This window comes from Pseudochaenichthys georgianus, chromosome 12, assembly GCF_902827115.2.
Source record: "Pseudochaenichthys georgianus chromosome 12, fPseGeo1.2, whole genome shotgun sequence".
Lineage (NCBI taxonomy): Eukaryota > Metazoa > Chordata > Actinopteri > Perciformes > Channichthyidae > Pseudochaenichthys > Pseudochaenichthys georgianus.
Window position 1 is genome coordinate 5,678,487 of NC_047514.1, and position 21,000 is coordinate 5,699,486.

At 41.6% G+C, this 21,000-nt stretch overlaps 1 protein-coding gene across 1 annotated transcript in view; it reads left to right on the forward strand.

The window, feature by feature from the left end:
- The window catches only part of igsf9a (immunoglobulin superfamily, member 9a), a 67,249-nt gene that overhangs the window by 36,669 nt on the left and 9,580 nt on the right, over positions 1-21,000 (forward strand). Inside the window, 13 exon segments of the mRNA XM_034095361.2 lie at positions 2,531-2,676; positions 3,372-3,514; positions 6,355-6,495; positions 6,913-7,029; positions 8,707-8,857; positions 9,576-9,687; positions 11,894-12,087; positions 14,651-14,859; positions 15,373-15,457; positions 16,525-16,695; positions 17,084-17,120; positions 17,426-19,654; positions 20,097-20,170. Coding sequence (XP_033951252.1) covers positions 2,531-2,676; positions 3,372-3,514; positions 6,355-6,495; positions 6,913-7,029; positions 8,707-8,857; positions 9,576-9,687; positions 11,894-12,087; positions 14,651-14,859; positions 15,373-15,457; positions 16,525-16,695; positions 17,084-17,120; positions 17,426-19,654; positions 20,097-20,170 — 3,809 coding nt within the window.

Genomic DNA, 21,000 nt, shown 5'->3' on the forward strand with positions numbered 1-21,000 from the left:
ATTAACCGTGAGACTTGAGCAATTGACACATTTCACGCCCTCTCTCGCCTCATGTCCATTTTCTACTGCTGTGGAAAACTAATTTATAACGGATACCTTGGGCTTTCCTGGATACCTATTCGTGCAATATATGCCGTGGACGCGCATATTAATGTTGCTGACGGAGATTAAGCTGGTTTTGTAATAATGTTACATCAGGATAGACAATATTATCCATATGGGCGAGTATATACAGTACAGGTCTGTAACACTCTTCTAAAACATGTATCCAAGTGCTGATGACTGTGGATTTTGATAATATATCTGAGTCATGCTTCAGATGTCCCTCCAACTATCAGTACTTTCTCTCCACAGAGTTGTTTTTTCTCTCTCCCTCCACAAATCGATGTTCAGTTGCTGCTCTGTGTGCACAAGAGGACACCACAGGCCTTATTTTTGTTGACCTAGCATCACACCCAGAATGCAATCAGGAGCTGCCAAGTTCTTTGAGAGCTTGCCAAACACACTTTTTGGCAATTTTGTAGCCTTGGAGTACCTGAGGCACACCAGGGCCTGAAGTGGGCTCAGCAAAAGTGAATTATTCGAGAGTAAAGTTATTCACCATTTTATTGTAGATTCATGGGAAATGTTTTAATTGCTGCAATCTCCAACAGGCCTGTTGATGTGCAACCTGTTTGGAATAGGTTATGAAGGGAACGCTTGATGTTCACATAACCAGGGGGTTCTGGGATTATTTTGGCTGTTGCTGGTTGCTTTAAATATCCGCCAGCAGATCTGCTGTGCCTGATTGTGGCTTGACATTGCATAAACATCACCGCAGTTAGAGACTGCAGATGGAACCTGCTGCCATCATATGTCAGTAAGGATCCGCCAGTGTAAAGGGAACATATAGCAGTTGTTAACAGTCATGACTTAAAGGGCGTATTTTTTGGCTATAGCTGACTATAAAAGCTGGTTTAAAAATTTGCATTACTGTGTTCAAGATTAAGCAATTTATGTTGTCATAATCGCTGAATATTTCATTTTTCTTTTCTGTATATTTAACGACTCAGGGATTCCATTTGATCAAATATGAATGATGGAAACAACATAAACCCTCAAACAGAATTCAGTGAGTTAGCTGTTTCAACTTTTGAATTGAGTTGATTTATTAGCATCATTTAGGTTTTGGATTAATGCAGGAATGAGTCCTTTAACCAATACATTAGCTTCCATTTGAGCCCTTCTGGTTCAAGTCAATGAATATTTGAATGGGCTTTTGGTTTGATGCCTGAAATAGGGTTCGTGGCAAACCAATTACAAGACTTTTGAACATTTTGTTCTAGGACATACATTACATCCGTAAAAACTCTACTTGTGAACTGGAAGCTTTAACGTGTCTTAAAAGTGTTGGTTGCTAACAAGTGGCTAAATGAGACTCTTAAACGTCTTCACGGCAAACACGTGTCCACCTGTAGTTAGTAGTGTTGAAGTCAGTCATGCAACCCCGATAGTTTAATAACGTTAGATGACTACTTAGTTAAATTGACAGTCCTGATAACTGGATTGATGTCTGTAGGAAAAATAGTGCTTTTAGCTAAATGCTAATGTCAGCATGCTAACACACTAACGCAGATGTGACATATACAATAACCATCCTAGTTCAGCGTGTCAGCATGCCAACATTACCTAATTAGCACAGTCAGCCAAATAATTAATGTCATTTGTTTTGTAGATATTTGGCTACACTATAAGACAAGTCACTCTTACTTTATGACGGCAGCCCTAGATGGAAAGTCACCAAAGTTATAATACAGTCAAATTCACACCATGACAGTGTGTGTAATGGTTGTTGAGATTTCATTTCATTTCAAACCTTTATTTATACAGATAAAATCCCATTGAGATCATTGATCTCTTTTCCAAGGGAGACCTGTTCAAGTAGTTCCACATGAAACATAAAAGCATAAACAGAACAACAAAAGGACATCAGTATTGACCAAAGGGCCTAGAACTATTGGTGATCATTTTTGGTTTGTTTGTCATTGCAAGCGACTCGTTAACATATGTCCTTTTTTTCACTGGTAATATAAAAATATTCTAAAGGGAAGCTAAATAGGTTACCGTTATGTGAAGTGAGAAAAACAGTAGTCTGGGGAATTATCGGTGTCAGTAAAAGTAGATGAGTCATTTGACCTGTTTGGTAGTGTGCCACAATGTGTGACTGTGAGGCGTCCCACATATGATCAGCAAGTTGTTGCAGCCTGGTACAGTACTCCATGTTTCTCTGTAAATGTAAGAATATATAAAATGAGTGGGCCCTCTTCTACCCACTAACTGAAATGAAATGAATTTTCCTTAACCTCCATCTGCACACAGTGGTGAATAACTCACAGGAAGAAGAGAAAAAAAACACTCCCACACTGTTGATGCTCACCGACAGTGTTTGCCTTGACTGGAGTGGAGGAGCTGAATTGCCTCTCACTGTTATTCACCAGCAGCTGTTTTTTTTTACATATCGATGAAGTTCCATCTGTTTTCTATTCTCAAGGTCTCTGAAGTCGCGGGTGAAGATCATGGTAGACGGGACTCTGCTCATCTCCAGTCTCATCCCTGAGGATTCTGGGAACTACACCTGCATGCCGAGCAATGGCCTGCTGAACCCCCCCACCGCCTCCGCCAACCTCACCGTGAAGCGTACGTTTCTGTCTGTAGTCTGCAGTCATGACCCTCGTAATACATCAAATACTTCCTTTTTCTTTTTTCTATTCCTCAAGAGTCTCAACAAATCACTTGCAACCAAAGTGGTTATTACGAATAAAACATGAATGGTATATTTTTCTAATTACTTTTCAGCAAAAGATTTTATTTATATATATATATATATTGTACCTAATAATTATATACTACCTGTGTATTGTTAGCCTGTAGAGCTCTTGGTAAGTTGCTCTTAAACTTGAGTTAACTTTGTTGCCACGGCAATACATTTCTATAAATGAATGCAGAGGGGACTTAAAATGTACAATTTAAAGTCCAGGGTTGTTTTTAACTCCCTTTCAGATGGCATTTCCTCTGAGAGGCAATATGCTGGCTGAGGATCATCTCTGATAATATTCAGAGCCAATTTTCTAACTATTTTCTCAAATGCATTAAAGCTGACGTCACGGTAACTGTCCCATAGATTTACCACACTTGAAACACCTGGTTTGTAAAGCGGATAAAACTGAAGCAGAGTGTTCCTCCAACAGTTTTCTAACCAGAGTAGAACTCGTTTTATTGAGCCCACTTTAACACAGTGTAAAATAGCTTTGTCCTCTCAATTGGCAGCAATTCATAACAAAACGATGTACGTATAAATTACAGATGTATTCAAATGTCTTTCCTCTGCTCAGATCCAGCCCAGGCTCTTCCGATGCCCCAGAAATCGTACCTCCCGACAGGTATGAAGGGAACGGTTGCCTGTCCATCGGCCGCTCAGCCTCCTCTGCTTCGTGTGGATTGGACCAAAGATGGAGAACCACTCGACCTGTCCTTGGTAATAAAAATGATCATTTTGGATTGAGAAGCGCTGCCATAACAGTGACCGACCTTTACTGTCCCTTGTCCGGTCAACATCGCTCCGTTTATTGATCCCTGATGCTGCAAACATTACAGGATGAATCATTCATCTTCTTTTAGCAGAGAAATGTCAGGCCCCGCTGCTGACTGTGGACATCTATGAGCCGCTGTCAGCAGCTCATCATGAAAAGCTTTTCTAACAATCGGCCAACTCAAGTTTTCTTACCAGCAGAAGGGCAACTTTATTCTTGCTACTGCAGGGCGAAGACATTTTTTTCGTTTTAAGTCGGACATTTTCAGTGTCCACTATTGGAAATATGCTTTCAATTGGACAGTCATTCCTTAAGGACAGGGATGTGCAATCTTAAAAGCTTTTGAAGCAATCCCCAAGGAACTCCTTACTGCCCCTTGCTCTCACGTTTCTCTTTCCCCCACTTCCATTTCAATCTTCTGCTTCTTCTGATGGATGCGTACAGGATAGGAACCTTTGTAGATGAGAGGCTGGGGTACTCCTCAGTAGTGCACCACAGGATCTTTTAACCTCAGCATTTCAGATCGCAAATCCATATTTAAACTTACTTTTGTTTAAAAATATTATCACAGGGTGCCAGCTTTTAAACCCCTTTTTTCCATCCAACCACTCCTCCCCTCCACATGCTGCATTTGCCCCCCCCTACCTCGACACTTTGGTGTCATTGCGATGGACATGTCGTTGGATGAGCAGCGCCACAGGAAATGTGATATATTCCTGTAGTGCTCCCTGATGCGCGGGAGGAGTCAGGCTGTTATTCTTCCAATTATTGCAATTCCACACTGGACGTCACAAGCTCTCATACACACACTAATACTTTCTCACAGCCTCATTCTGGGAAGGATGCTGGCAGTTTTGACTTCATTAAAGTGAGAGTGAACCTTTTGCATTCATAGCACAACACGAGCCTTCTGGTGCGGCTTATTGGGGAAAAATGACTAAAAAATGTAATGGCTTATAATGCAAATGCATCAAAAAGGGATTTTCGAAGCTCTCCAGAGAATTTATATTAAGAACTGAGGGATCCACCTCAAAGGAAATGTCCATAAGATTTTTTTCTTTTAATACGAACAGAAGACCACTTTATCTTACCTCATCTTGCAAAAGCAGAGCATGTACAATTTAATAGAAGATATAAATGATTTGCCCATTTGGCATGAAGTACCACTTTAGGGCCATGAAGTCATTAGGCGCGTTCACACCACAGTAATTTCCCCAGGAATAGTTCCCGGAACTTAGTTCCCCGGAAATCTTTAGTTCCGGAACTATCTTGTAGATCGCATTCACACCGGAATAAGTCCCTGAGGGAGGATTACGCTGACGTCACTTCTTCTTCTTCTGCTTTGGGTTTACTGGCAGGCCGTAAACAACTTCATGGCGTAATACTGCCACCCGAAGTCCCCGGCCGGAAGTCCCCGGAGTTGGGGACTGGCTTCAGTAGAAGCTGCTGGGACTCCAAGCAGCTTCTACTGAAGCTTTCCGAGTAAATCGCCAGAACGCCGACACCTCCTCATCACTCCACCGCTCCCATGTTTTCTGTTGTGTTGCCATAAGTTATTCTCTCTCCGTTGGTGCGCTGGGCTAATGCTAATAATGCTAATGCGAGCAAATAAAATGGCGGCTTCACAACACTTCTCAGAGTTTTACGGCGTGTGGTTTGCAATTCGCCCAGCCAATCAGAAATTGGAACCTTTCCTCCCCATGAAAGTACCACCTCTCTAGCAGGGACTGAAAAGGGGGGAAAAGGTTCCCGAAAAAAAGTTCTAGTTCCAGATATCTTTGGTGTGAATGCAAAATCCCAGGAACTATCAGAACTATTCCTGGGAAAAGTACTCGGGTGTCAAAGCGCCTATTGTGGTAATGCTTTAAGCCTTCGTTATTTCTAATGACCAGCAGGGGGCGACTCCAATGGTTGCAAAAATAAGTGTTATTGTACAGAAGTCAAATAAATCATAATAATAATAATAATAATAATAATAACTGGGATTTCTATAGCGCCTTTCAAGGGACCCAAGGTCGCTTTACAGGAATAGGGCAAGCACAAACAAAACAAAACAAAGGTCAGACAGACAAAACAACAGATAGATTTAAGGGCCGAAAGCCTTGATGAACAGATGGGACTTGAGGGCCCTTTTGAAGGCGTCCAGTGTGGGGATGTTGCGGATCTCCGCAGGGAGAGCGTTCCAGAGGGTGGGGGCTGCCACGCTGAAGGCTCTGTCCCCGAAGGTTCGCAGTTTGGTGCGGGGGGTGGTAAGCAGGCCAGAGTGGGGCATGCGGGTGAAGGATGTCCGATAGGTACTGGGGGGCAAGGGCATGGAGGGACTTGTAGGTCAGGAGGAGGACTTTGTAAGTTATGCGGAACTTGACCGGCAACCAGTGGAGGTGGATGAGGGTGGGAGTGATGTGCTGCCAGGGCTTTGTGGATGCCCCTTGCCAAAAAAAGCATTTGTTTTGAACAGAAGACCGTTTTATCTCCTTCATGTTCTTTAGATATCAAAAGCTGTTTTCATTCATTTTATATTTTATATAATGCAACATTTAGGAGAAGTTTGGAAATAATCTGCCCGTTTGGCATTAAGTACTTAACCACTTCAGGACGGCAGATATCACGAATTCTTCTGTAAATCCTTCAGGCGCAGCTGAGGAGCTCATGCGTACGAGATTTCCTGCCTTTTGGCTGTTTAAGCTCTCTGCTCATGTACGGCTGCCATGTATCATTCAAGTGTCTGTTTGTGTGTGCTAGCTCGTCTTTTTTATGTCCTGTGAGCCTTGTACATTTCTCTCAGTATCCAGGATGGACCTTGACACCATTGGGCTCTTTGCTCATGACCACAGTCAATGACGATACAGCAGGTGTGTACACCTGCACCCCATTCAACAGCTATGGCACTATGGGTGCATCTGAGCCAGTGGATGTAATACTACAAGTAAGTGTGCTCTAACTCAATGGATAATAACTACATTTAAAATTCATAATGTGACGCATCAAGCTCAGAAACTGCAACCAAATATGTCCTTTTAGTTCTGCTAAACTGTCCATTTACTCCAGTGTATGCACATGTTAATTAGCCACACATGAACCCGTCACACAGAATTAAAAACTTAACTCTGACGAAATGTTGTTGACCTTTCACTTGGATGCGTGAGCCCCCCTGGCATTAATAGAAGTCAACTCACACTCCCTACAATGTTTCCCACTATTAGGCGAGTTAATTGTGCTGCTAATCCTTTTGTTATTGAGATAATCTCGTCCAAAGCGGGGATAATCCAGTATTTTAAAATCCCATTGTTTCTTTTGCTGCAATCTCCTTGATTCTCTGCTATGTTTTTCTGGAAATTCAAAGGACCCCCCATCATTCAGCGTCACCCCAGAGAAGGAGTACAGACAGGAGGTGGGCCGGACTCTGCTCATCTCCTGTCAAGGAAACCAGGACCCCACAATTAAAGTGACCTGGAGCAAGGTAAATTACCCTGTGCAGTTTATTCAATTTAAGCAGTCCTGCTTTATTTATGGCCCTGCACATGTTGACAAGGACATTCTCTATGCAGTGTTTAAAGGCTGAAGGATTACAGAATTGTGCACTTAGTAAAACATGTTCCTGATGTATGTCACATACATATGTAAATATAATACCTTGCTTTATGTCTTGTTATTGTTCATTTGTAAATTCAATGTATATTTTCTACTTTCTTGTTTATTTCTTGTCTTTTTATGCTGCTGCAACACAAACAATTCCCAAATTGGGATCAATAAAGTTCTATCTAATCTTATTTTATGATCTTTTTGAGCGGTTCAATTATTTTCTGTTTCAGTTCTGATTTGGTTTATACCAAATATATGTTCAACATTTTCATATTCGTCTTAAGTATTTTTCTAAATCCTTGTCTCTTTCCTTTTTGTAAAATGTTAATATATTTCTGTGAATGACTCCACTACATGTTAGTTTGGGCAATGAGCTCAGTTAGCTCATGTTAAACTTAACTTCACTGTTAGCTAGTGGCTCGTCGTCGTAGCTCACACAATATATAATGTAGGTCATTCAGGTAGGAAGTGTTTGTCAATTGGCAAAAACTGTGTTGAATTTTTAAAAGAGCGTGTTTGACGTAGGATGTTTAGAGGGAGGAGTGGATGGACGCCAACCGTCCTCTGCTGCTCTAGGATTTGATTAAATCCCACTTGTTATTATTATACCCTGCCTACATATTCAGTTGTACTGCCATTTTGCAATTAGTCATTCCACTGTAACGCTTCGGACGCCAACGCTAAGCATTCTGTCAATGCTGCCATCTAGTGGTTGCAATATCATCTGTCCACTGTGTTGGTGCAGCCTCACAATGCAATGAATCAGTGCTTTTCCTCAATACAGACATAGCGAGCTCTGGAAATCAGCAAATGAACCCCTCCCCCTTTTCCTGCAGGAAATAAAGGCTTTTAAATCATGACTCACAGACAATGGGATCAGAATCAATTAACAGTTTAACAAAGTGTAATTTATTTAATGAAATTAGTGATAAGGTACTTATTGTTTTATTAAAAACACAAAAAAGGAGAAACGCTTATTACTTAAGATGTTAATACTTTCTGATAGCAGTATATATTAGAGTTGGACTTTATGACGAAGAATCGACATTATTAAACAAGTTCGATTTACCTTGATAATCATAAAGCATCATCTATTCTATACCATGTCGAATTTTAACAACCTTCTATCTGTTTTATGAATTGTATTTTTTTCAGTTGCATTTTTTTTATTGTGTGACTTTCATGCTTAAGACATATTCTTATTCTTTAGTAGCATCCCCATGAACACTTGCACGAGCATTGACTGCGTTTCGTGTCGCGCGTGAAACAACAAATCAACATTGACTTGCTTATTGACTTAACTTAGAAAACAAACTACTTACTTAAGCCAAACCATGATCTTTTACTAAACGTAACCAAGGAGTTTATTAAATCATCATTTAATTATTGACGTATTTAAAACTACAGCCGTTTCCTCTGAGGAAATAAGTCTCCCTTGAAACATAATGGACAACTCAGTTAATCTTAAACATATTTATTTGGCTTGATTTGATATACTGTATTTACTGAGACATAGAGTTTCTTACATGTGTAAATATGCTTTCTGTTCTTGTAGATGGACTTGATTCGTCGCACATCTTATGCCATTGAACGCAACGGTTCTCTGCTGCTGCAGCCCGTCACTAAAGACCACCAGGGGGCGTGGGAGTGCAGCGCCACAAACCGCGTAGCCTCGGTGAAAGCTGTCACACAAGTCTTTGTCCTCGGTTAGTGGTCACTGGACATTTTTGTTATTTTTTCAAATTGTTTTCTTTATACCCGTTTGAACCTCTATTGATGGCAATCTAGAGACGGCCTCTAAACCAGGGGTGTCCAAACTTTTTTCACCAAGGACCACATACAGAAACATATTTGAAGGGCTGGGCCGCTCACTAGAGGTGAGGTATATTGCCTCATAAGTTCAGTTATAAGTTAGCAAAATCAATCAAAAGTAGGTAAATTATGCTTGATACTTGAATTTAATTTAAGAACAATAAACAGCCTACATCACAGCTCTCCAGAGAGTTTCATTTAATGTCTTAGCAGCACATCCCTTACAACAGGAGCCCCAGATTGATTATCATAAGAGGTAATATGAAGGGTATATTTCAACTTTGTTATGTATATAAGTTATTGGGCTTTTTTCTTATCGACTTAGATTTGTTAGAACATATTTTCAAATGTAATTGGGCTTACTATTAAGTTAACACATGAACACTACTCTCTCTGTAATATATGTTTACAGATATATTTAATAAGTACAATACAAGAAAAGCTCAATTTTCATTTGTGGGCCGTATTCCATTATACTTTTTGAATTTGCTGAGGGCCGATTCATATTGTCCCGCAGGCCGCTTTTGGCCCTCGGGCCGTAGTTTGGACACCCCTGCTCTAAACTTAAGCGCTTTCAAGTGCTGGCACGTTCAACTGTTCCCTCCATTACAGGCACCAGTCCCCATGCGGCTGCCTCTCTGTCCGTCTCTCCAGGGGTGAGGCAGGCCAACGTTTCCTGGGAGGCAGGCTTTGATGGAGGATCAGCACAGACATTTTCAGTTTGGTGGGTGTAAAGCCTCCCACTTTCTTCTCTCGCTGTAACCATGGCAGCCATCGGTTGCACCAGTATTACTCTATTGATCTCGAGGATGAGGAATTCATTTATCCGTTATCACCTCTTGGCAGCTACAATAAAAAACGCTGCTGCAGAGCATAGTTTCATAATGCAGTGGCCATGCTAGCTACGATAGGAGGTGACTGAGGGGAAAAAAGAAAGCGGAAGACATATGTGAATCCGTGCTTATTCTATTAGCTTTGAAATAATTGAGGATGTTTGCTTTAAGGTTAAGTTTTGATATGACAGTGTTGTATGAAAAGTGAGTCAAGGTCATGGTATGTACAGGAAATAAATATAAAACTGCAGCCAATGCACCAATGAAATGTTCTTAGTCCAGTTATAATGTCTTCCTTAAAAGGGTCCTATTATGATCATTTTTAGGTTGATATATGCATATTGTTCCTCTACTGTGACATGTTTACATACTTTAATGTTCAAAAAGGTCTTCATTCACCTCTTTTCACCCTCTGTCTGAAACCAGAGTCCAGTCTGCTCTGATTGGTTAGCTGGATGGCACTGTTGTGATTGATCAACTGCTTAGAGATGTCCCGCCCCTAAGCCTATCATGTATAATATGTTGTAATGGTAGCCAATAGAATTGCGAGTGTAACATAGTGATGTCACTATGTTATTTAAATCAATAAAGGAGTCCAATGGCGTTTCAGGGAGGCGTTTCAGGGAGGGAGGGAAACACACTCTTGAAACAACTTTGGGATTTTAAACTTTGTAGACCATTTACATGCATACAGTACAAACCTGTATAAAACACTACAGGAAATGGAAAACCCCTGAAAAGCATGATAGGGCCTCTTTGAAGAGGATTCACTGAACTGCAGATTTGACGACGATGACACAACATTTCACCTAATGCCCATCTTAATCACATTGTAACCTTGGAGCACGACATCAGATAAAGATGAGCTATCTTAATCCCTGAACTGGGTCATCGCCTCAGAATTGAAATAAATATAATTTCAGCCAATCAGTATAAACAGCCCTCTCAAGTCTCCTCTCGCTCTGCCAGCCTGACATGTTAATACCATATATTATGAGAGAAAAGTCAAAGTGCAAAGAAAAAATCCCTTTTTATGGAGAAAAACAACACTTGCGCTTTTTCTGTGCTGTAATAACGCGAAGAAGATATATTGTGAGCATTTTCCCTTTAACATTTCAATGGCAGTTTTTCTCATTGAGGCTAAAAATGGTAGCAGAGCTTTTTTGAAAATACACCATGTACTTATATCGATTGAAGGTAGGGTAGGTAAGAATGGAGACACCAGCTCGAGTGCGCTAGAATTTGAAAGTACGCAGCCGAAAAAAAACTGCCCCTTCCTTCAGACTTCCTTACAGAGCCCCTCCTCCAACACACACAAACGTGCACATGACCAATGAGGGCACGAGATAAGTTTGTGCACAGATGGAAGGCTGACAGGCAGGTAGGCCATCCAGTTACTTTAGCCGGGCCGGTGAAAATAATTGGTCTAGCTTTTTACAGTACTATGGCTTCCACAGATGACATTTTTTTATGTATTTATTGTCAAAGCATTTAATATATTCATTGCTATCGGATGTTAAGAGCATTCCATGGAATATAACAAAGTGTTTCTGAAGTGAATGACCTACCCCACCTTTTAACGCAGAAGAGAAAAAACACCAACACATTTCACGTGTAAACAAATCCTTGTCCTTGTTCTTTGCTTTATGACTATAACCTGCAGTAACATAAATTGCCTAAGAAATAATGACCAGTCAATCACCCACAGGTTAACCTGAGTTTCACTCTAGCCTTTTCTATTTTCTCATAAAAGAACTGAACTTCTATATAAGCCTTCATCTTCAAAAGCTTTAGCTTTCAGACTGATATTAATAATTTTCTAAAGGTGAATAGATTTTATTTTAGCCTCTGGGTCAAGTCATTTGCTCCGTATAAACGAGACATCCGAATCCTCAGGAACATAAAACTCCCCATAATTTAAGTTGCCAGCTCTTTGTGGAACAGCAGGGACACATCAGGGCTGTCTTCGCCCTGAAATCTGAAGCTGATGATGAGTATGAATGATTAATGAAACCTACTTTCTGTCATGTTTCATAAAACCAGACCGCCAGAATTCCCCGCCGCTCTTTTGTTCTCAAATGTTCTCTCTTTTTGCAGGGTGAAAAAGACTTCAGCGAGGAGTGTTAATGATGGGAAGAAGGTCTGGTTCTCTGTGCCTGTGCCCCCGTCTTCTGGCAGCAGTCTGCATGTGACGGGCCTGTCTCCTGCCACAGAATACCAGTTCAGCCTCCTTTCCCAGAATAAGATGGGAACAGGACCGTTCAGCGAGATAACCACCATGCGGACCTTGGGTCAGTATCATTCTGCAGTTTCCTCTAAATCCGAGGATTATATGCCAGTTGCAGATTTGAAAAATGCTCACTGAGCTTAGACATCTCTTATCAGGTCTTATATTTATCCTTGTTATTAGTAACAACCCCCAGAATATTCAGGCTGTTCATTTTTACCCAGTGCTGACCATCAGTTTTGCCGGTTGTGAGGCCAAACGCTGCCAGCAGATTATATCAACTGTAGCTAATTAAAGTTGAATACCTGAGTAACTTGCCCAAAGGCCAACAGGAAGCTTGGTTAATATCCTGTGCTGTATTTTAAGATAAAACCTGGTGTCTGTACCCAGATAAAGATCATTATTACCACTCTGCAATTACAACTTTTTGGTTAATTTAAGTTATCTTGACATCTTAACATCATTTGGTCAAATAGCATTACGAACACAAACCTAAACATATGTTTTGGGATGTTGCATTGTTGGTCCAAACTGAAATCTCCCAACAGCTATTGAATGGATTGCCATGACATTTTGGTATAGACACTCCTATCCCTCTAAGGACACATTTACATACAGTTGATGATTTACAGCAACAAATATTTAAAGACCAAACATCTTCAAAACTAAAGAATTTCCCAGAATTCTCTCAGCGGGTCCCTTTTACCGCTTTCCTGACCATTTCCCGTTTCCTGACTATTAGCATATGCTAGCACTGGGGTCATTCCTATGTTCCTTAGTATAAGAGGTTTGTCTTCCCATTTTAAATTACAAATGGACGAATAGAGATGGTTGATTCAAATGGATAGTGTCAAACTGCATTGACTCAAGTGTGGACATATCAAGGCTTAAAGTCAAGCAAATGGTCTTGGCAAAAAATGTGGGTATAACATTACTAGACTCAAAGCTGAGGGTGTGGGAAATCAAAATAGTGATCCATTGAAACGTACATTAAAAATGTTGCCTTGGGAGAAAACATGGCTGAGAATATAAGTTATTTTCAAAAAGGCCATGAGCTTTGGGAAAATAGTAACTAACCCTGGGAACATATAGGTCTGGGGTAAAGACATGCTAACATGCTTAACTTACCAAGTAAGATGGTGAACACGGTACAACATTATTCACGCCATATATTTGCATGTTGACACTGTCACGCCATGTTTGCAACTGCCTCTAAGCCAGGGCTGTGACCAAATACAACCTCTCATATGTCGGGTGTAGCTGTTTTATTTGTCATCCTGAAGTGGATTGTATCTTCAAAGGTTTATTTCTGATCTTACAGATGTCGACAGACTTCCAGGGGTGATCAAATGTTTGCACTGTTTGAAATGTTTGTTCAGAGTCTGCCAGGGCAGTGGATGCCAAAGTTTGAAGAATGTTGCCGCTGGGAACAAAGTGTGTTTCCCGACCGAGAGATAATATCCTGGGAGGTCAGGGAAAAAACTTTGAAGATGCAACCCACGCAAAATAAAAATGTTTTTCCAGAAAGGAATAGGGCCATAGTTTGGAAATAATCGAGCTGATCTTGTTAAGTTTAGTTGTTGGAACCCCCAAAATAAAACACAATAAGTCATCTTTATTTAGAGCTTATCAAGTTTTGTGATTGTATCGTGGTATGACAGGCCTATCTGGCACAGGCTAAAGTGTTAGGCCTCCCTCTGACTTTCAATGAAATATTACTCAGAGACACATTCTGACAGATAAGAGACTCAAAATGACCACCGAAGAAACGTAAAATAGAATAGAATAGTTTAATGTCATTATACATGTACAATGAGATAAATGCTTCTCCCTTTCAAGGGTGCCATCAAAACAAAAACAAAACATCACAACATAAGACAACAAAATACACGCAGCATACATACTTAGGAATATAGAATAAAGTGCAGTAATTATTTCCAGGAGTAAAAAAATCAAATCTGTAATGTAATAAATAATAATAATAGTGTGTATTTATAATAATAATAGTAGTAATGATATATATGTATATATGTAAAGACCACTAAGAACTGCCCACACCAAAACTACAGAGATGCAAAACGGCTACAAAAACCAATGAAAAATATGAAAAGAGAGAAAAAATAACCCGCCTTCAAATATACACAAAACCACTTCAAAGAGACAAAAATCAACTAGAAAAAGACACAAAACAACAACAATCACAACAGAGACAAAAGACGACTTCGAAAAGACACAAAGCGACTTCCAAGAGACACAACACCACTTTAAAGAGACATAAAGAAACTACAGAAGAGACTAAATTAAATGATTGAGACCCACAATTACAACGGCCAGAAAGAGGCTAAATACCAGTGTTTTGTTCCTATGTTTGAGACATGGCCTTTTGCATGTCTGTGCCATACTCAACCAAAGGCTGCTATCAAATATTCATGTTGAGGTTATTGTGGCTCAAACATCACATAACAGACTCTAAATAACTAACATCAGCCCCAACCCTACTCCTCTCATACTCTCAAGGTGGAACATATGTGGCAGTAGCAATTTCCTCCACAGTAATTACATTTTCCAGCCCGAGTGTATATATATCTGGCTGACCAACTGAAGGTTTTTTTCTTCTCCTGCATCAGATCCTCCGCTGTTGAGAAGCAAACTGAAGCCCCCCGCGTCGCTGACAGCTAATCAGAGCTCAGCAGGTGTCGTGCTGAGATGGTCCCTTCCTCAACCTCCGATCACAGGGTTCCTCCTCCAATCACGCATCGGACAAGGCGAGTGGTTCTACTTGGACGAGGACATCGACGCCAACGTTAGCGAGATAGTCGTTCCGGGTCTGCTCAAGGTAACAAGCCGGTCGCACCGTTCCCCCTGAGACTAATCAGTCCACGCCACTTGTTGAATGCCTTGGAGATTTGTTTTTATAGGCTGTACAGTACATCATGCCTTTTTTATTTTTGTAGACTCTCAATTATGCAGACGACATGGCAGCCATCACTTCTCTGTCATCTTTCAATATGCCTCCGCTGCCGTTTCTTCTCCCTGCCTTCTTTTTTTCTCTCGTATATAGGCCTACACGAATTCAAATGAACTTCATTAGCATTGCAGGCATAGTCCCCGTGTTGACAAAGTGTGGTTTCATCCTCTGTCCTCCCCACTGTGTGTGTGTGTGTGTGTGTGTGTGTGTGTGTGTGTGTGTGTGTGTGTGTGTGTGTGTGTGTGTGTGTGTGTGTGTGTGTGTGTGTGTGTGTGTGTGTGTGTGTGTGTGTGTGTGTGTGTGTGTGTGTGTGTGTGTGTGTGTGTGTGTGTGTGTGTGTGTGTGTGTGTGTGTGTGTGTGTGTGTGTGTGTCTCTCTCAGGACTGTGTGTACGAGCTGCGGCTGCTATCTCGTCGCGGGGAGTTGCTGAGCGAGCCCAGTCCATCAGTCAATGTCTCCACCATGGGTAGGTGTTCGAAAGCAACCTTGCCCCCTTCGCATTCTCACCCCACCCCTCAGTTTCAATCCCATCCTCCTCTCTCAGTCTACTTTTCCAATTCTTGTCTCTCTTTTTCTTTATTTCCCCCCTTTGTTACCAGCGTTGGACCGAAATTAGAGCAAGCCTCCAGGGGAATGCTGCCCATTAGAGGCCTGAATGATAGAAATAACTCCACTAATAACTTCTAAATAGAGTTAGGGAGGGAATGTGCTGGTCTTTTCTGTTTCTTATGTGAATGTGAAATGAATGTTTCATTAGATATGCTACTGAGATATCAAACTTAGGCATTTACAATTCCCACTGGTTCTGCAGGAGGAGTTTAACAACAATCTGAGACATGGTTTGATTACTGTTTAACATAACTCTCACTCGATTTAGGATCAGCTGATAATGGTTATCATGTATGTAGATTGGTGATTCGATTAAATTAAAACTAGAAATGCCAAACTAAATGCAATGTTTAATTTCTTTGTCTTTGTTTTTGATGTTGAGGATTTGAAAAAAAAGATTCTAAAAATATATGTGTACTCTTAAAAATAATTTAAATAATGTCTAGATTATCAATTAATGATATTTGGATCAATGTAAAGTTTTGTTATGTTAACAATGTTAAATAATTTACTTTTTTATTTGAGCAAAACCTAAGATGCCTAAACATGTATACTGAAATATGTATTCTTTAATACATTTAATTTAATAACATTAACAATTATAAATTAAATAAATGTATTTTTAAATATATATATTTTATAATGGCAATAAATATATCTGCACTTTTAACTTATAGTTATTGCTTTCATTAACATTTTATGGAATGTTATTAAATAAGAGATAATATATTTTATGAAAGGGAATAATTATATCTTGGCATCTTACTCATTTGTATTGTCTTATTATCCACTACTACTACTACAGCCATCAACAGCTTTAATTGAATGAGTTTGTATTTCGTTCACATTATTTGCTGACACTACAGTAACACTTGGCTTGCTTTGACTTTTTCTCTAACACTATCCCTGATGAAATGTCCACAGGGATGGAGATCTACCCCGCCACATCCCAGCTCCTAGAGTACGTCCCGGAGCCTCTTCTGGCCGGCGTGCTGGGGGGGGTGGGCTTCATGTGTTTGGCACTCGTCTTGCTGCTGGGGTCCGCCTGCTTCATCAGCCACAAGAGGGACGCCCGGCGCAGAAAGAAGAAGGATGGTAAAATGCCCCCCCACCCCGCCCCAGAGACTCAGCAGACACTCACTTTGATGAACTGCATCATGAATATCATCATTTATTCAATAAAATATTGAAGGCACTTTCAATCCATTATATAAATCAAACCCCAGTGCATGGATTTTGGCGCTCCTCCTGTCCCGGCTCGTCCATCCAGTTAACAAAGTTATCGATGTCATTTACATTACTTGCTTATTAGGGTAATTTCTCATTAGAGGCTGATAAATGTGAGTGTAATTAACTTTTTGGTCAAGCCTCGGGGCCTCCGGTCCTTTTTAATGTGCTCTTATAAGGAATGATTGTGTTTTTACTTCATGGTCAGTGTGGATGCATCTTAATGAGTCATCTCACCCCTCTCCTTCCCTTTCAGAGCCCCCTTCTGCCATTTATAAATGCCCCCCATCAATGTAAGTACTCCTTTATCATTTCATTATAACGTCTCCCATTGACCTTTCCCTCTGCTTCCCCTAGAAACAAAATGTTGAAAATGCCACCACTTTAAGTGATTTTCTTTTTCAGATATTTTTCTTCTTCATCGTCATCTATTGCTGCTGCTGCTGTTTTGGTCTCGCTCTGTCTACATCTCTCCCGCCCCCTCTTTCACTCAATCTTATTTTTCACGCTCGCTATTTCTCTCCCTCTTACTCCTCCGTTTTTTCCCCAAAAAACCATTTCTTTCACCCCTCCCTCCACCTCTTTCTCTCTCCCACAGAAAGACTTCAGGCACTGGCAGTCCAGACAGTGTGTTGAAGAAAAGCCTACTCCCGGCCAACATCCTGTATCCCACCACCTCCTCGTCCTTCTCGCAGACTGACAGTTCCTCCTTTAGCTCTGAGAATCATCATCAGCAGAAGCAATTCCAGTCCAACTACACCCGAGGCCGCCTGACTCAGACACATTCTTTTCCCGTTTCTCCGCCAATCGAGATGATCTCTCGCGGTCCAGATGGCCGTTTTGCACTCCTATCGTACGACAATGACGCAGCGAACATTCACGACCAGAAAAGAAGAAGTTACGACCAAACTAAAGTCCGACGGTCTTTGTCGCTGCACTCGGAGAGGGAAGATAGGAAGCGGCCAGCGTTTGTGCTCTCTGTTGACCTCCCGCCTTTTGCACCAGCACAAGCTAATCCTGCAAACCAAATGTACGAAATGTCCAAGAGCCTTCCCAATCATCACCGTTATACCCCCGATCCCGACTTAAGCAGCCTGTGCTCAAGCAGTAGTTTGGCCACCATTTCTCATCAAGAAAGACGAGTAACTCCCACGTTTCCAGTTCTCCCGCATATCCGAAAAGGCTTCGGTCAGCCAACGACCACCGCCAGTTCTCTGGTTCTCCAAATGGAGCACGATCGCGAGAGAGGGAACTTGAGTCGCTGCTTGAAGCTGGCTCAGGAGAGAGAGGGGCTGGAGATGGAGCTCCAGAGGTACACGCTGGAAAGAGGCTCCATGAGAGAGATGAAGAGGGAGTATTCGGATGTGGAAGGGATAGAGGCGGATGGTAATGAACTTCTGTGGGAATATAAGAGCAGCACCTTGCCCCACAGATACCCCCAGGGCGGCAAAGACAGGTTTGCTCTGCCACAGAGCCCTTTCTCTTCATCCTCTGTGCAGTGGGACCCCCGTCAACTTGTCTCTCCTCCTCCTCATCTGACCCAGACTTGTTTCAGAACGTCTTCCCCCGGGAATCCCTCTTGTTTTCAATCCGGAAACCGTCGCGCTGCTCCACCCTTCCCCAAACAGGCCCCCCTTTGGTCTGAGGAGGCAGGCACTCTTTCCAAAGGCAGATTAACTCTCCCACTTCTCTCCTCAAAGCACAAGAGACATGAAAGTGTTGAGGCAGCACCCGAGGGCTGTGCATATTCACCACAATCCACAGTCTTAGAAATGCAAACGAATGATTCATGCTCTGAGGCAGGGAGACGGAACAATCTCAGCCATGGAAGCTTTTCAACACCATCTTTCCATTGCAGCAAATATACAGAAAAATGTCATTTGGTTCTCGACGGGGTGCCAGACCCTTCAGAAGCAGAGGTAGAATTACCCGAGCCCGATCGTGAAGAAGTGTGTGTGGAGATGAGTGTGGATGAGCCAGAGTTGGAACTGTGTGTGATGCGGCCTGCAAAGCCCATGCTGCACGAAAGAATCGCATCTCACGTGCAGAGAGGGCACTCCCTGACTCATAGAAGTCGGCACGAAGATGCGAGTAGGAGCTTTACCTGCCGCAGTCCTTCTTTTGTGGACGGTACAATCAGGGCTTCTCCGCGAACTCCAGAACCCTGGAGAGATGCGGCCCAACGCTCCAAACTCTTGGACTCTAAGAGGCGGAGTCAGAGCCTTGACTCACGGAGACGTAAAGAGAGCAGGTTCCTGACTCCCGATGCGTGGGTAGACTCTCTCAGCCAAGAGAACTGTTCTGATGCGTCTTCCTGTCGGCCAGACACTCTGTTCTCGAAACCCCAGAGCTCTACGATCAGGAAGATCTCCATATCTCCTAATAATTCTCCTTCTGCTACCCAAGCTGCCCGCCAGTCACCTCCTGCTGAGGACGCTTTATCTCCAAGGAGCAGAGCAGACGTGCCTCACCACTACGAGCCAAGAAGAGCGGCGTCCATATTTCCTGCCAAATGGCCTATGGACTACCAGGAGGCCATTAAGGACACAGAGGGTTCCTTGGAGGCGATGAAGGAGGCGTCCAGATGCTTACCGCCTGTTGATAATTATCAAGAGGCACTGGAAGTGGAGGCTGGGGGCTATGAAGGTGGGCCAGACTCAGGAGGAAGCTACAGCAGTTACGCAAGTAGCGGACGAGGCAGCATGGAGCCGGCTAACAGACGTCTTTCCCTCTGTCAGCTTTCACCAACCCTCCCCAGCTCACCTGAGACCATACAGGAGGGCCGGGTGCACGCAGAGGACAGTCACATACTGGAGCTGAACCAAAGGTATCCAGAACAATGACAATGTTGGGGTTAATGCTTGTAGCGCTGCATTTGTCCTTTGACAAAAGGACACAAAGACAGCGCTTTGTTGTTTTCATGTTTCAATTCACTAACCCACGGTCATTTTCAACAGATTTACAAAGAAACTGACTTAATCGTTTTTGTTAGAATTGTTCTGTAGTTGGTGTCAAATGTAATTATAAAAGTTATGGTTGAACAAGTGTCAATTTATGTTAGAAATAAAGATTAAAGGAATTTCACAACAATATAAAACGTTATTAATTAACGAACAGACTAAATTATATGCATATAAACACTGTTTTATAGTTTTATTTTTAGAGAGATTTTTGCCATTCATATGCTGCATTTTAAAGGGTTCATCCATGCCTGCAGTAAACACCCCAGCTGTGTTTATATATGAAGTGTTGTTTTGTGACCTCTCCAGGAGAAAAGCCTCAGTTGATGAGAATTACGAGTGGGATGCTTCTGATTTCTGCTCTCAGCCTGGAGACCACGAGGGTGAGGAATTTTGATTTTCTCGTCGATAATATGCAGGTTATGTTTTTGTATGAACACTGGTGAGAAATACCTAAATATGTCTACTTCATAAATCAATGCTGTAAGTGAAACTAAATGATATGCTGGGTGATGGATATGGATTTAATATCTATTCATCTAAACGGTGTCTTCAGTTGTGGCAAATCCTCCGCGTTTAATCTTAGAGGATGACATGTTTCTTAGTGGATGAAGAAGATTTAGGAAATGAAATGTGCTAGAAAGGCACTTTGCTTTCCAGATAGCCTAAACAAATACATCATAAATACCATAACACAAGTCCCTCATCTCAAGATAGAAAGATATCCAATGAAATAGTTTATTTGGGGGGAAACACGGCCGCTACAGGTGTGGCAGTTTAAAAATACACCATGGCAAAGTACCGTAAGGCATAAAAGTGTGTGATTAACATGAAAAAAAAAGTATGTACGGTAGAAAGTATCCCTTCAACCATTAACCATCGAAATGCCATGATTTTGTTGTGTTTTTGTATGCAAGACCAGTAGACTTTAATTATGTGGCTTTTAGTCGTAGTGTGGCATGCTTAGTAGAGAGAACAATTATCAGGCCATTACTGAAACACTTAGCAATGTTTTATCTGATCCAGGTGACATTTGTAACTGGGCTTAAAGAATACATTACCACAAAGGTCTGACATGTTTTCACTCTTTTGAATTAACCTTGCAAGCTAACCAACATTTCAGAAGCAAGTATTGAATATTCAACCCTTAACCTCTGAGAGTATTCATCTGTGGGATTTCAGGCATCTTAACAAGATGCACATATTTATTAAA